Genomic DNA, 16,909 nt, shown 5'->3' with positions numbered 1-16,909 from the left:
AAAAGGACAATGGCAACGAGAGGAGCTGAGGAATCCTTCAAAGTCATCAACCTCCTACAATTTGTTATCGCTGAAATAACTTCAAACTGACCAAAAGTAAAAGATGATGAAAAATGAAGAAAAGGCATCTAGTGGCGGATGCAGCAAAAGCAGCGAGTGGAAAGCATTTATCGGAGACTTGATGTACTGATTTCTGTGCAAACGTTTGGCCACTTATAGCAAGACATGAGAGGTTTATTGTTCGCTAAATTTGCTGGAATTTAGAGGCTTCCGGGGTTGGCGTAAGACTTTGATTTTGTAATCATGGGGAAGGCAGGAAGTGTTTGGTCGGTGCTGGATTTCACTTTGATTTACCTTTCTTTTCTCTTTATTTCTTTTTTTTCTGACCTTTTCTCTGGTCTCCTGACCATTTAAACCTCACGACTCTGGCAAGATTCTGAAGTACCTGGTTAAGGCGAAGGGTAATGGGATATTTATAAGGTTTTAGGTGAATGAATGAGTATAAATTTATACGTATTTGCACGCACGCACACGCACGCACGCGCACGCACGCAAACGCACACACGCAAACGCACGCACACATACACAAAAAAAAAAAAAAGAGCAATGATGACAAGACGTTGAATCGGTAAGACTACCGAATGAACAATTCTGAGCTCTTTATAAAAAAAAAAAAAAAAAAAAAAAAAAAAAAAAAAAAAAAAAATAGAGAGAGGTTTATTGTTCATTATGATTCTGATAAGAGATGTGACGTGAGATCTGATGAGATGTTTTCAACAAGCCTCCCTCGCCACTGAAATGCGTCTTTTAGTTTTTGAAATAATATTGCATATCTTGAACACCTTTTGTCTTAGTTTGCTGTTGCTTTCCCACTTCAACACCCCTTTATTTACTATCTATAAAACCTATTTACTTATCGAAGCGTCTAGGAAGTGTGAAATAAGTGGGAGTGAATGAAAGCAAAGGGCAAAAAAAAAGAATAATACATACAAAAGCAGTAATGTACAGAAACTAGAACAATGGCAGCCATTATAAGCAAAAATTAGCATGAAACTAGGGCTGGGCGATATGGCCAAAAAATAAAATAAAGGGTTCATTTATTTAAAAAAAATAAAATAAAAAATATGACAGACAACACTAATGTATACTGATTCTAAATCAGTATTAACATAAACTTAACATTGATAGTTTGTGCTTAAATGGCAAAATTAAAATGGAAGTCAAACAATTTTTGGGGGACAATATGTTCTATGCAGCCCCACTGGTCTAAAAGATGTTATTCTTGTTAATATTGCGTTAGTGGAATATGACTTAAGCAGCAAAATCCATATGTTTTTATCCATCTCAGGCGGCGGCCATTTTGCCACTTGCTGTCAAGTGAAGATGACATCAATGCTACTCAGGGCTCAGCCAACAACCAATCACAGCTCACCTGTTTTCTGAAGCTGCGCTGTGATTAGTTGTTACCTGAGACCTGTGCAACATTGATTTCAGTCGACAACAGGTGGCAAAATGGCTGCCCACTGAGATGGATAAAAATGGCAGAATTTTGCTTCATAAATCATATTCCAAAAGTGTATTAATCAGAATGTCATGTTTAGACTAGTGATGTCACATATAAGATATTATTGTCAAGAAATGTTTAAGGTTTAGTTACACTTGAAATTCATCCAGCATTTTGCCACTTGTGTAAAATTACAACTCACAATAAAGTTTGGAAGTAACAAATTTTAATAATCCAGAAAACAAAATTCGATTACACAATTTAGCAAATTTTCAACGATTCCATTTTTAAAATGGCAAAAATGGTATTAATCCGATTTATTGCCCAGCCTTAACATGAAGTGACATGAAGTCAACTGTATCTCATGTTTTTTTTGAAACCAAAGCACAGTCAGGCTGAGCAACTGGCAGCATGATGCAACATTACAGCCAGTAGCGCTCTGAAATCAATTTGAGAGGATTTATTCCTGAGGACAGCCTTCCTGATGAGCTGAGAAGCAAACCATAACAGCTTTCCAAAAGGATCCAGTGGAGGATTAGCAAAGGCAGCCCACCACTGGTTACTTTACATATTGCAACAATTACTTGTCTAGACTCCAGAGCAACAGGCGGGCACAGACAGACCTGAACCTTTTTCTAGACTGACCCCAACCTGTGATTAGAGTTACTTGGATGAATGCTTGCAATTTAGCTGTACGAGGATTTACAGTTGTCTTATGCTAACCAGTGCAGCTTCTCCAGTCATTACTGGAGTAAAGCAAATCGATAGCTGGTTCGGAGCAACTCGGCGAGTGGAGTGAGTGCGTGCGAGGCGGGCAAGCGATGGAGAGAGAGAAGTCAGAGGGAATAAGTTCAGGGTAAACAGATGAAGTTGTGCTGACTTTCAAACAATATAAGATTTGGTACTCCTGTCACCAACACGGAGAGGAAAAGCCCTACTTTTGTTTTCATGAAGCTCCTCAACTTACATCAACAAAGTTCTTTGGCACTAGAATGGTGACAAAGAACTATTTTTTTGTCTAAAATTAGCTCCTCAACTAACTTCAATGGAGTTCCTTGGCTCTTATAAAAACATGGAACCTACCAAAAGAAAGATCTCTTCTTTCATCAGGGAAAAAAAAATGTATATTTGTATCAGTTTTGCAGCAATTATCATTAGAATACAGCTAAGTTTTATCATTATTCACAAACCTGCTGAAAACAGTGGGGAAAAGAGCTTATTGCAACATGACCCTGTTTGATCTCTTATACTCTGCTGCCACCTGCTGGCAGGTTTTTGTAATAACTACCATTGCTTTAAGCAACCTCTTCAGGTCAGACACTGCATCAAAGCCTTCTGTATGCTCTACCATTAAAAAACACCCCCCCCCCCCCCCCCCCCCGAAAAAAGAAAAGAAAAGTGTAAATATGTTTTTGGGACCATGACAATATTTAAAATAGAGCGTGTTTATAATTTTTGGGGAGCAAATAAGCTTAAAAAAAAAAGAAAAAAGTAGAGAATAGGTAAACTCGCAAATGCCAAACTACAAATATGCAGTAGTTTACTAATACATTTTTGGAACAAAATCAGACAAAAATATTGGGACACACCTCTTAATCCGCTAGGAATGCTTATATAACGGTTCTAGCCATAAAAAAAAAAGTTGCCAAAACGAGTGCAGTGGAGGCCAATTGTATATACAGTATTTTGTAAATGTCAGCTTGGCGTCATTGAAATGCATAATTGAAGACATACACACCCGCGCCTGCCAAACAGCACAAATAAACATATAAAAAAAACACCCACACATCATGGAAAAATAAGCAAATAAATATAAAGTCAATATAGGCACAGGATATTCAAACCTGCAGTGCAAATCCAGCCTCAATTGACTTTTGACTGAATCTATGAGTAAAAATGACGAGATGTCGAGACCTTCAGTTTAATGGGGAGCCCGTAACCAGAAATTCAATTGAAGCTGTTCTTTCTTGACAAGACACAGTTATCAAACAAGCCACGGGGCGCAAGTATCATTCCGAAACTGGCAAACCAACTGCGAGCGCTGAATCAACAGCACACAAAAACAGATTTGTTTACATGAGTAACAAGGTTGCCGCGTGAATGCCAACAGGCAGTCCTCTGAGACGGCGGCGTCAATGTTTGCGGGCTCTTCCTTTATTAGCTTGTTTGTCGTTAACGGCTCATCCCAAGTGGCAGCAAAAGCCCGAGATGCTTGTCACACAGCCGGCCGGGTGCTGTGGGCAGATGCGCAAACAGGGTGGCCCCGCACCCTCATTCAAATTTCAGAAACACAAGCATTCATCGATCTATTTTCTATTTTGTTGACCCTGTTCACGGTTGCGGGGAGTTGGAGCCTATCTGAACTCAAATCAACCTTGATTCAGGAGTTTTGTTCATTTGCCGTCTGGGCATGAAAGATGCAAGTTTTGTCTGTTAGCTTTATTTTGCTGTAACAAATATGGATTTCCAGCATTAAAATATGTGAAATAGTATCTCACACAACATGAATTGATTATACTACAAATTACCCCATAGAAAATTTGATTTTGTACAATTGTGGGAATGTTGAACAGAATTCCCACAATTGGGAATGCTATAATTTCTCTGTAATGATTAAATCCCACTTTAGACAGATTGAAGTTCAACTCTACTTTTTTTCATTCATCCATCCATCCATTTTCTAAACCGCTTACTCCTTACAATGGTCACGGGGGTGCTGGAGCCTATCCCAGCTGGCTTTGGGCAGTAAGCAGGGTCCACCCTGAACTGGTTGCCAGCCAATCGCAGATTCATCATACAGTAATTTCATTGTAATTCATAAAGTTAGTTAACTTATAGTTAAAAGTAGTTTGAAACAAAGTCATAGAATTGTGCTGAGGTAATTGTTTGCCACTAGGTGGCATTAGTGTATCCTGTTGGACATTAGTGGTTACTGGAACGCTACACTTTTCTTTTCAAATTCAGAGCAATTGGATTTGGAACATGAACCAAACTGGTGGACTCCAGGCCATTTTGTTCATTGTATATTACAACGAGTCATAAGTCCCAACAAATACATCATATTTTTTAAATCACATTTATTGCAAAATTAAGTTATAATGACTCATTTACACAGCGTGGTATGTAAAATAAATTATGAACAATTCTAATAAAATTTGTAATGCCTCTCAACATCGTATTTAATGCATCTTAAAGTAATTTAATTTGAGCAAAATTGTTTTTGATACAGTAATTTTATAATAAGTAATTCAGAAATTTACAGTTAACTTACGATTAAAAGGCATGTGAAACATTGAGTCATAGATTGTGGTTGAGGTAATTGTATGCCACTAGGTGGCATTAGTGTTCATGTTGGACATTAGTGGTGACAGTAACACTACATTTTTCTTTTCAAATTCAGCAAACTGGTGGACTCCAGGCTATTTTGTTCATTGTAAATTGCTATCTTACTAGTCATCACAAATACATCATATTTTTTAAATCACATTTATTGCTAAATTGTATTATAGTGACTTATTTACACAACGTTGTATGTAAAATCAATTATGAACAACTTGTAATCAAAATTTTAATGCCTCTCTACATCATATTTAATGCTTCTCAAAGTCATTTAATTAGAGCAAAATCCATTTCATGACTTTTAATGCTTTTTAATGACCCGGGGAAACCGTTTTTTGTTACTGTGACTGCCAGCTGCGTCCATCGTTGACCACTCGTGGTGAGCAAGGCCATTAATTATTATGATACGTTCTAGCCTAACTTGTTCACCACCATCGCACCAACTTACTTATAACGTAGTCAAAGATACTCAATGATTTCTGTCCTATAGACCTACCTTCTCTCGGAGGCGGAAGCAGATGTCCTGCTGATGCTGGCGGTCTCTTTGGAGCTCCAACTCCTCCTGGTAGGCATCCCTCGCCTCCTGCAGGGTGGCCAAGGCTTTCGCCAGGAGCTCTTCCTGGTCCTGCTCCCACTGCAGGGTCAGGGCCTTAATCTGAGTCTGGGTGAAGCGCTGCCTGGCCAACGCACGCTCGTGCTCCATCTGGGAGAACATGGGATGGCGTAGACAATGTTGTGACACAAGGGCGCTGATGAATAACGTTAGTAATCACAAAAAAATTGGAATATTAAAGGCGCAGTCTGCTGGATTCACTCAGGAAAATGCACTTTTTAAAAACAGGATGTGCACACTTTAACTTTCTCTCAGTCTACACATCTGTGTTTATGTTAATCTTTGGTGGTGATTTTGTCGTAAACCCCCACATCCCCAGCCTGTATTTTGCCATTTTGTGTTTGTTTTGGAAACAGCGGGACGTTTCTTTGGAAAGACAGTGACACCCCTCCAGCCAATCGCAGAGCGGGCGCTTGGCGTGTCGCAAACGGGGCCGGGCAAACGTGTCGGCTGCGTGACGTCACTCCCGCGGCAATTTGAAAGCACGCACGGATTTCTTTTTCTTCACTCACTCATTCACACACGTAAGCTTCTGTGAATGGGGTGTGGGGGTTTAGGACAAAATCACCCCCACACGTTATGAAAAGCCCATATTTTTAAATTGAGAAGTAGTTTGTTTGTTTAAATCCTGTATTTAAAAAGTGCATTTTCCTGAGTGAAACCGGCAGACAGCCCCATTAAGTTTACCTTTCACCTTTTATGAGTAATATCGCCATTCAAGGGAGCCAAGGACGCCTAACAGAATTTCAAAGGGCACTTAAAATGTATTTGTTGAACGTACGCTTCAGTGAGCAGACGGTGCGTGAGGAGTTTTTGAAAATATCCATGAAAGCAGCATCACTTCATTTTACTCGAGACTGAGTTGCAGAGGTTGCGGAGCGTTGAAGTGAAGTCTCCCAAAGTAATGGTGAACTCGCTAACTAATTATTGGAAACAAGCGTTGCGACTTTCAAGTACTCTGAAGTCGAGTGCTGGAGTTCATAGACTTACTAAGTTTTCATCTGGGGCCTGGTGCTAAATTGAAGCAAACATTTTTACAGCAATTCTACAAGACATACAGTCTGCAATAAAGGCAGTAGGACCATAAGGAAAAGTCTTTCTCCATTTGAGCCAGGCCAGTGAATAAAAATAATAATAATAATAATAATAAGTCTCTCTCTTTCCTGGCTGTGAAATGTCCTGCAGAAAAGCAGTTCTTTTCTGCGCGAGGGCCGCCACATGCTATTCATCATTGTGTCAGGACTCACTGTGGCTGCATCACTTGGCTGCTTTTGCGGAACACAGGGAATGATATTCATCTCTGGGCTAATAGCAGCTAACTGATGGTGGGAAGGCATTAGACGGCTGACTGGCTTTCGTGAAAATGAGTCAAGCGACGGGCCTGCCAAATGGAACACAAGCGCCAGCGGCTGTGAAGCAAATCATGTTTATTAATGTATAAAAGTGTCAAACTTGTGGAAGATCCCACCTTCTGCCCTTAATTCTTTATCATTTTCTTATTGACTAATCGGAACTGTATTAAAATTGGTTCCAGTGAACCTCTACTACAGTCAAATTAGGCCAAATAAATGATCAAAAATCTGTCTGGAGCCGCAAAGCATTCGAACCTTGTGATGAACGAAACAGTGTGTTAATGTTAGTCTAATGCAATGGCGGCCCAAGAGCTAATTAGAGCTGCACCATAAAAGAAAAAATATTCAGCATACTTTGACCTTCATTTTCTTCTGCTTTTTGTCTTATGTTTTTAGATTAAAAAAATAAATAAATTATACTTTTACATACTTTTACTTTTTTGGCAATTTTATGGTATGTATAATATGTTAATTTTGTCTCTTCCCTTTGTACTTTTTTCCATTTTATGGCTTTTTTATATTTTTTATTTATTTATTTATTTATTTTTGTTAATATTTTTCTGTCTTTTCTTGCTATAACTTTCTGACATTTTTGGCAATTTTGTGGACACTTTATGGTACTTTTCAGAAATTTTTCTTTTGTTTTTTGACATTTTATGGTTACTTTTTGAACATTTTCTTGCCTGCCTTTTTAAAATTATTATGTCTGACTTTTTTTTTTTTGGCAATTCTAAAGATATTTTAGGGTAATTTTCTACTCTTGTGTTTTGGGGGCCTTTAATGGTTACTTTTTGAATGTTTTCTTTTCTGCCTTTTTTTGATTCAATTCATTCAATTTTGGCAATTTCATGGACATTTTATGATAATTTTCAGTTTTTCCTCTTCCTATTTGGACATTTTTGGGCAAGTGTTAAAACATTTTAATGTACCTTTCATCTCTCTTTTTCTGACAACTTAAAAAAGAAAAAAAAAAAAAAAAAAAGGACATTGACATTTATAATTATAATAATTATTATAGAGCCGCAGACTGCAGACCCCTGCCCTACTAAATCGCAGTTCATTGTTTGCAGTGACTGTGACTGGACGTGTGTTTAAATATGTTATAAAGAGGTGCAAATCCACTTCTTGCCTTACTTTTTGACATAAGTGTCCACCACGGAATTGAAATATAAAGCTAGACTCCAACCAAGCTGCTGCAGCCACAAGCGGCGCCACTCTGTGAAGTCATGTCTCCATGAAGACTGCCTCCATGCAAGGAGGGGAGCTAAAAAAAAAAAAAAAAAGGCTCCCTTGATAGACTGGAGGTGCTTAGTCTCACTCCCGACACGGAACCTTAGGAGGAAATTACTCCACGATCCGGCCACCGCTTTGCTGGCCTACTTGTCACGAGGGCACGGTTAAGAGCAATTGAGGATAATACCTCACAAACGAGCCACTCACCTTTGATGAGGTATTCAAAGTTGGCGAATATGAGCTCAAAAGTCATGTCTTTCATTCAGTCCGTTAATTAAATTGCAGAGTCATTTTATAGTTGATTGAAAGCACACTTTGAAATGTACTCAAGGCTTGGTATGGCTAATTGTGGGATTAGAAAAGCAATGTAACATAACTTTATTAGGGATTTCCCCCCCCCCTATTTGGACCAAAATTAACATTCTATTTGCAATTAGTTTGCTCTTGCCTATTTTTGCCTCCATTTTGACATGCATAGCGCTGACTTCAGCTACAGGTAGGAGATGATAAGGGATGATAAAATTGATACATTGCCAGATAACAGCGTGGATTTTAAACATAGAAGGGCCAAAACATGCCTTGTGAAAACTGTGCTAAAAAAAAAAAACTAGCCACCAGAGGGTGCTAGAACTGCACAAATGGAAATCAACTTGACTTTTTTTTTTAACAGATGTGCTGCTTATAATATCATGACATGACAATGACGATGATATTGTGGCAGTTTACATATCGCAATATCACCATATTGCCCTACTTGACAGCATCTGGCTTTTTTCATTCTAGAGGCTAAATTGACATTTTCTTCGACGCAACTCCCCCCTCCCCCTGAACGGGCTGAACTCGGCATCTAAATGTAGCATCCAGGGCAGGCGAATGTGATATGAGGAGGTCTCTGGGTGGGTGTGGGTGTGACACAGCGAGAAAAGACTGTTGTCATGGTGACACTCAGCCATGATGCAAGCAACTCGTCCATTAGACTGTGACAACCTGCTGGGACTAATATGCATTTTAAATGACAAAAACATTGATCTTCATGCAGTCTAACGAGAGAGTTATATATAGCAACAATTTGATGCTAAGGGTCAGTTATTCTTTTTACAATATGTCGCTTTATGTATCATTTTGCCCTTCTGTTATGTAGCTAAAAGCTAAAACTAGCTTAGGACTTGATCTCATTAGATTACACGTGCACAAATGTAGTGACTATATTGTATATATTGCAGATGAGGGATTCCCAAACTAGTGTGTGTGCACATCCCTGAGGGTGCGCGACATTAAAACTGTAATTGCTTTAGAAAAGAAAATAATTTCCACAAAATGAAAAAGCTAAATATGGCTATTATAACCAAGATATCCTCGCTACATTAATTAGCTGCATGAAAAGGAGAAAGTTTAAAATGACTGGCGCTCTACTTTCAATTAATGCATAACTTTTTAGCAGTGGTGCTGTTTTAGTTTCATTTCGTGGTTTAAATGACTAAATATGATGCCTTAATTGGCTTAAAACTGGTTTGGAGGTTGTTGGGTTTTTTTTTGTAAATAAGGTTGCAGGGTGTGCTAACTGTCGGGATGTTAAAGGTGATTCTCATTACCAGATCGTGTTTGGCTTTCTCCGGGAAGACCTTTTGAAGCATGTGCAAGCATAGTGCCCGGTAGTTGGGAACGTCTTGCGTGTATTGAGACAAGGTGAAATGGAAGCGTAGGTGGTCATCCGGACTCCAGCCACAGTATCTGAAAACAGGTACAAGTGAAAAACATCAATGGAGTCAAATTATCGTAACACATATGTCATTGTGTACTTGAGGTAAGAAAAATGTCAGGCCGACTTGTCTGCTCTCTTCAGGTGCTCGTGAAGGCACTGCAGTCGAGCGTTGTGGATTTCTGACAACGAATGGAAAATCTGGATCAGTGACTCCTTCAGCTCCGGATAAGGGCAGTCTGATTCCAAAACTTCTGCTGGAATGTCGTCTTTCACCGGGCTATCCAAGGTTGGCAGATATTTCTACAGCGGGGGGGAGGAGAATAATAATGTTGACCTTTGAGGATTTGCGTCCTTGCTTTGGCATGGCTGGTGATAAGGAAGGGAGAAGCATACCTCCAAAGTAAGGTCTGTAACTTCCTCTTGTAGGTCATAGTACTCTTCTTGAAGCTTTGCCGTTATGAAATCTTGCTGGTCTTTTACCATATTGACCTAGAACAGGGGTCGGCAGCCTTTATTGTCAAAAGAGCCATTTTAGGCCAAACCAAAAAAATAAAATCTATCTGGTGCTGTAAAACTTTTGAAGATTGTGAGGAAGGAAACATTGTGTTAGTGTTAGTCTAATGTACTGAGGGCCTAAGCGCTAATAGAGTTGCACCATAGCAGAAAAATACAGCATCCAATTCATTTTCTTCTACCTTTAGTTTTACGATTTTTGAAAAAATAAAAAATAAAAAATTCAGACATTTTTAGACTTTTTTTGTCTTTCTTTCTGTCAAATTTCTGATATTTTTGGCAATTTTATGGACCTATGGTAATTTTATCCAACTCGGTTTTTTGACATTTTATTTTTTCTGCCTTTTTTCATATCAATTGTCAATTTTTTTTTCTGGGGGTGGGTGATTTTTGTGGCAATTTTATGGTAATGTTTAGGATGTCTTGTTTTTGGACATTTTATTGAACATTTTATTTTCTGCATTTTTAAAAAATAAAATTCTCTGACATTTTTGTCAAATTCATGGACGTCTTATGGTAATGTGCGTTTCCTCTTCCTTTTTGGACATTTTTAATACTTTCACCTTAAAAATTTGGACTCTGACATTTTTTAATTATGTATTTATTCATCCATCCATCCATTTTCTTGACCGCTTATTCCTCACAAGGGTCACGGGGGGTGCTGGAGCCTATCTCAGCCGGCTCTAGGCAATAGGCGGGGTACACTCTGAACTGGTTGCCAGCCAATCGCAGTATATTTATTCATTTTTTAAAATGTAATCGTTAATTGATTTAAAGAATATTTTAATCAAAGAATAAAAATAAATAGGGAGCCACAGGGGAGGCACTAAAGAGTCACATGTGGCTCCAATGCTGCAGGTTGCAGACCCCTACCTAGAATAAAAGATTTCAATCTTACAATAAAAAGTGAAATTGGCCTTATTTGCTTCGATAATTTACCAGGAATTGTCAATCAAAGGCCCACTAATCAGTCAGGAGAACAATTCTAACAATTTCAGAACATTCTGAAATTTGGCTGTTACTCAGGATTTGATGCAAGAATTTTGAGCTCATTTTTGTTAGGACATTTCAGCTTACTCTGCAAAAAGATAACAAAAAAGAATATTTTCAAATGATTAAAATCCATTTGACACACCTGAGATAAACATTGAAGACAGCAGAAAGTAATTGTGCAAAGTTGTATTAGTATACTGCTGCGCTATACTGTACATGTGACACTTTTGTCCTACAACTTGCGTCCTGCAGATTAAGCTCAAATAAGCTTTGTCGAGGATACTGTGGTGCTGACACATCTCTTTCCACAAATACCTGATGTTGCACTTGTTCCCAGTTTGATTGAGGGGTGCCGTTTCCCTGATGTTGCTCTTGCTCCAACCTGAAGCACAAGTCCTCCTTCAGCTGATGAAGTGGCGCCACGGTGCCCATTAGGAATGCCTTCCGGTCCCTCTCGAGGCACACCTCTAAAAACAAGATGGAAGTACGTAGCATTAGAAAAAGGTGGAATGATGTTTAATTGCTGTTCAATGCTTCTGTGGTTTACCGTAATCTTTGAGTGAGAAGATGGCGGTGTCTTCTATGCCGAGTGGCCTGATGTTCTCGATGAAATCACGCATTTCACTCTCAGTCTTTACCCTATTTGTCAAGTGGATAAAGCATTATGAAGTGAGCATGTATGCATAGACTGTATAGACATTGTTCACATAAAATATAATTATCAACTCATTCATTGCAAGCCATTTTCAAAGCAGATTTCCCCATATTGCGTAAACTTGAACGTGTTGGCATTTCTCTAGCTCATAATCGCAACAAAACAAGATTCACTGCTACTACTACTCAAAAGCTGAGCTGATTTCAAATCCAGAGTGATGCAACTTTGCCATCTGCAGTCATCTGTTCGTCATTATTGATGTTTACAAATTTAAAATTTACAAAGTAGCTGGGCAAGACTTACTTGAAAAACATACTTGGTTGCTGAATATAAATGTCAACAGAAGGGGAAGTCAACCTTAAACCTTTCTTGACAATAATCTGTTATATGTGACCTCACTAGTCTGAACATGACATTATGATTATTACATGATGAATATTACATTTGTGGAATATGATTTACGCAGCAAAATCCAACTGTCCACCCCCCATCTCAGGGGGCGGCCATTTTGTCACTTGCTGTCAATTAAAGATGACATCACAGTTGCTCAGGGCTCAGGCAACGGCCAATCACGGATCATCTGTTTTCTGAAGCTGAGCTGTGAGACATGAGCATCATTGACGTCATTTTCTCTGGACAGCAAGTGGCAAAATGGCCGCCTTCTGATATTGATAAAAAAACTGCTAGATTTTGCTACTTAGCTCATATTCTACTAATGCAATATTGACCAGAATACCATATTTAGACTAGTGGGGCTGCATAGAACATATTATTGTCAATAATCTTTTGGGGGGTTGACTTCCCTTTTAAAGCTCCTGTTCTATTTTCATACAGACAGCGCTCAGTGTAATTATTATGCTTTGAAGCACGTGTCATTACCAATAATTCTTTTTCAAAATTTCTGCTGGACAGAAAAAGGTCTGTAGTGCAGCTAAAAGTGCACACAGCCAAAATGTGAGATCTGTTCCATAAATACAAAAGATGGAGAGGCTTTGTGTCTATTTCCACATGATTTCCTGCACGACTTTCACTTGTTGAGAACATTAAATTGGGGCCGTAATGTCTTCATACGTGCGCTGAAATTGCTCTAAGCAGCAGTGCAATTATAAGTAACCACGGCGAAACACTTGCATTGTTCCTAGTTTAACAAGGTACTTTCAAAAAAATAAAAATCTATGTATAATTGTACAAGATATAGGCCAACGTGTCAGACGCACTTCGCCGTGACGGTGCTCATTACAGAGTCTCATGCTTGTGTACAGTACATCATTAACCTTGGGTGGCTTCGACATTACGCAGGCAAACAGACTGCACCCCGGGGTTTCTGCTGCCTTTCGCACTTCACAAAGCATTGGGCTTTTTTCCCCTCCTCATTTAATGTATTCTGCATCCTTCTAAGCATCACTGCACTCCTTCTCTCGCTGATCCTCATAGTCATTGTCATCACAAGTCAACATGCTATAAAATCTTCTCTTTTCCATCATTTTAGTTTATCTCCCTTTCCCCCGCAATTTTAGCATGTTATTCCGCACCCTATTTCCGTCAGACAGATCGCCGTTGGGGCTTAAGTGGAATGGCTGTTTAGTGTAATAGCGGAGTCAGAAGACTGCAGCAGATAATGACTGGGAGTAATAGGGCTCTCTTACTCTGCTTTTTGCAGCCTAGGGCACTCTCTGCTCCACACCTGCCTGTGCTGCCGTAATATGTCGCACTCCTTTATTTCCTTGGCTACACATCGGGTCCTGTTAACCTGGAAGAGAAAGATGAATACTCCGCAAGATTGAACGACTGCTACGGAACTGCAGTGTGGGCAGAAAGAAGAAAAAAAAATCCAGGGCGATCACTTTGAAATTCACTTAATTTATGACATTAATTCCGCCTACGGATAATTTGCTTTTGTGGGTCAAAGCTTGATCAGGTTTGACTTAATGCAATGATTAGCTTAGCAAATTTATACCGTTTATTAAAAAACAAGAAACTGGTGATTTTGGTCACTGTACAGGCTTCTTCAGAATGAGAATCATCTTTATTGGCCGAGTATGTAAAAACACAAGATATTTGTCTTATGTAGTATGACTAGTATTATAGTCACAAGCAAAAACTTGACATACTTTAAAGCGGAACTCAACCTTAACCATTTTTTGAGAATATGTTATGTTACCTCACTAGTCTAAACATGACATTCTGATTAATATTACATTTGTGGAATATGAGTTATGAAGCAAAATCCAGCCGTTTTTATCCATCTCGGGGGGTAGCCATTTTGCCACTTGCTGTCAACTAAAGATGACATCACAGTTGCTCTGGCAACAACCAATCACAGCTCACCTATTTTCTGAAGATGAGCTCTGATTGGTTGTTCCCTGAGACCTGAGCAACTGTGATGTCATTTTCACTCGACAGCAAGTGGCAAAATGGCCGCCTTGTGATGTTGATGAAAACTGCTGGATTTTGCAATATTAGCCAGTGAGGCTTCCAAGGCATATTGCTGTCAAGATTTTGAGGAGGGGGGTGTTGAGTTCCGCTTTAAGCATTGCAAGTCATTACATAATATAAGAGTACTCATGAATTGTACGAGTGACTCGTGTGTGATTTGGCCAGTGCAAAAGTTTTTTTTTAAAGGCAGTATTCATCACAGCTCTGTTATAATTGGTGTCAGGAGTGAGATCATGCTCATTCAAGCAGAAGAAGAAAACTTTCAATAACATTAAAATCCATACAAAAATCCTGAATTATTGTATCGCAAATTCTGTTTAAAGAGGAAGAGACATGCAGGCTTAATATATTCATTGTTTTCATTTTTCATCCCCCCCAAAAAAAGACCTTTTGTCAGCGCAGCAATTAATTATCCTCCTGCACCGTTGTTGTTTTCCCACACATGCCAGTGGATCAGATAATTGCACAAACACAAATTTCATACAATTTAAATATACGAGCAAGTTGTTTCATGCTCAAATTTAATCGAGGAAACTGGTGGTCTATTGATGTTCCCCCAACAGATGATTTTATTCCCTATTTTATGCTCTTATGTTTTTGCTATATTTGGGCGCTTTGGACATCAGTTGCATGATGACGATTGAAGGGCAGGTTCAGAGGTGGTTGGTTGAGAAATAATATATTCGGCAGAGGTTGTTGCTTCAGCATCAATATGGGCAATTTGATATGACATAAAAACGGGATGCAGAACATTAGGAGAGATTAAAACTAATAATAGGAATAATAAATGGGCTTTCCCTTTTATAGTGCTTTAACGCCTACTGATGACGCAGCATCAGGATAAACTGGAGTTCGACATTTTGCTCAAGGGCTGAGAATTGTTTTTTGCGCAGTACACTTGTATTCATTTCTGTTGCTTCTGTAAGGAATTTCATAGCCTACAATCACGATAACATAACTGCAAGCAAATGCACATAACTGATATCCAGCCTTTTTTTTTTTTTTTTTTTTACACAACTGCGGTATTTCAGTTATGCAGTAGATATGAAAAGTCTACATGACACTTTTCATATGCAAGATTTTTTAGATATAAAAAACTGAGACAAAGATGAATCATTTCAAAAGTTTTTCCACCATTAATGTGACCTGGACAAATCATTTCACATTTTGCCACATTCCTTTGGGAGGTTTTGTTAAAGGCCCCTTTATGGTTCATTGAAACCAAGTTTGGACTTTTTGAGCCAAAATTCCAAAAGTAATTCTTGGGGCAAACGCAAGACTGCTCATCACCAAAAGAAGACTACAAAAAAGCAAGACGGTTGCAGCATCATGCTTTGGGGCTGTTTTTTCTTCTGCTTAGACAAGGTGGACAGTTTGAAACAGGAGTTAGTGTCAGCAGAATATATTCAAGCTTTTGCCCCCCACAAAAAAAAAAGCAAATAATAGGAAAAAAAAAAAAAAAAAAAAAAAAAGTACTAAAACATCAGAATTTATTTGAGGTTAATCAGCGCAAAAGACTCATTTAACAAGTTTGATTGTCATTGGGTCATTCTTAACACTGAGGGTGTGCATACTTCTGCAACCACATTATTTCAGTTGTGTATTTTCATTTCCCCTCTGGAAAACATGAAGGGAAAAAAATCCACTCGAGTTGAACAGGTTATAGATCACATTAATGGTGGAAAAACTTTTGAACTCTTGGCATCATTTATTTTTACATCACAAAAACCCTAGGGGTGGGTAGACTTTTTATATCCACTGTGTAAGTTGAAATTTCTGCCTGAATAGTCGTAATAGGTGCACACACACATTCTTCAACTCAAAAGATGAGTTCAAATCCAGGTTGAGCGTACTGTACTTGTCCTCAGAGTTCCGTTCAAGATGATGTCAGAAGTAGGATCACACATAAAAAATTTCGAGCTCAACACAGGGAGCGAGGATAAGTTTTTACTACCACTTCAATGTTTTCATTTGCCAATTGTCCAAACAAATAAAGATACATTGGTTTTCCACTTATGTACGTTCGTGTTAATAATGAGGACAGAACCCTATCAGGAGGCGAAATAGCAGACAGACATTTAAAAGCAAAAAAAAAAAAAAACGCCACTGGTCTCTTCCTTGAGAGCAGAAATGCGCTGAAGGCGACAAATGGTGATTTATTTGCCCTCCGTCACATCACCTATGGGAGATGTGTGCAGAACACCGGGCTCGCTATTCTGCCAGGAGCAAAAATGCGAATGTCTTATCTGGGTTATGCAGCGAGCGAGGTTGGAAGGGTGCAAAGGCAAATTTAAGGATACTTTAAAAAAAAAAAAAAAAGGCTCCTGCGACAGTTAAGCAATTAAAACACTGCAGGTTGAACAGTCTAATCTGCTTGGCCACAAGCACATACATTTCCCTGCGCTCTGAGTCAAACTTCAAACACTTTTATAATAGACCCCAGGCAGGCAGCCTGATGAATATTAATCAAACTCGGCACTATTGTGTGGTAGTGATATTGGCGCTCTCTTTTAACTTTTAAATATTATGTCATGTCAGTTTAAATCCCTTACTACTACAAATAATAACG

General features: G+C 38.7%; 1 protein-coding gene across 4 annotated transcripts in view; it reads right to left on the bottom strand.

The window, feature by feature from the left end:
- Window positions 1-16,909, bottom strand: part of LOC144030062 (coiled-coil domain-containing protein 148-like) — a 32,719-nt gene that overhangs the window by 6,599 nt on the left and 9,211 nt on the right. For all 4 annotated transcript variants that reach the window (XM_077535984.1, XM_077535983.1, XM_077535985.1 and 1 more), the window contains exons 4-10: window positions 13,551-13,654; window positions 11,797-11,888; window positions 11,565-11,716; window positions 10,137-10,232; window positions 9,868-10,043; window positions 9,634-9,772; window positions 5,340-5,546 (exon numbers count right to left, since the gene is read on the bottom strand). In XM_077535984.1, coding sequence (XP_077392110.1) covers window positions 5,340-5,546; window positions 9,634-9,772; window positions 9,868-10,043; window positions 10,137-10,232; window positions 11,565-11,716; window positions 11,797-11,888; window positions 13,551-13,654 — 966 coding nt within the window. The remainder of the gene's footprint in view (window positions 1-5,339; window positions 5,547-9,633; window positions 9,773-9,867; window positions 10,044-10,136; window positions 10,233-11,564; window positions 11,717-11,796; window positions 11,889-13,550; window positions 13,655-16,909) is intronic.

The sequence above is a fragment of the Festucalex cinctus genome, chromosome 11 (genome assembly GCF_051991245.1).
Source record: "Festucalex cinctus isolate MCC-2025b chromosome 11, RoL_Fcin_1.0, whole genome shotgun sequence".
In the NCBI taxonomy this organism is placed as follows: Eukaryota; Metazoa; Chordata; class Actinopteri; order Syngnathiformes; family Syngnathidae; genus Festucalex; species Festucalex cinctus.
This window is presented reverse-complemented; position numbering and strand designations above follow the sequence as displayed.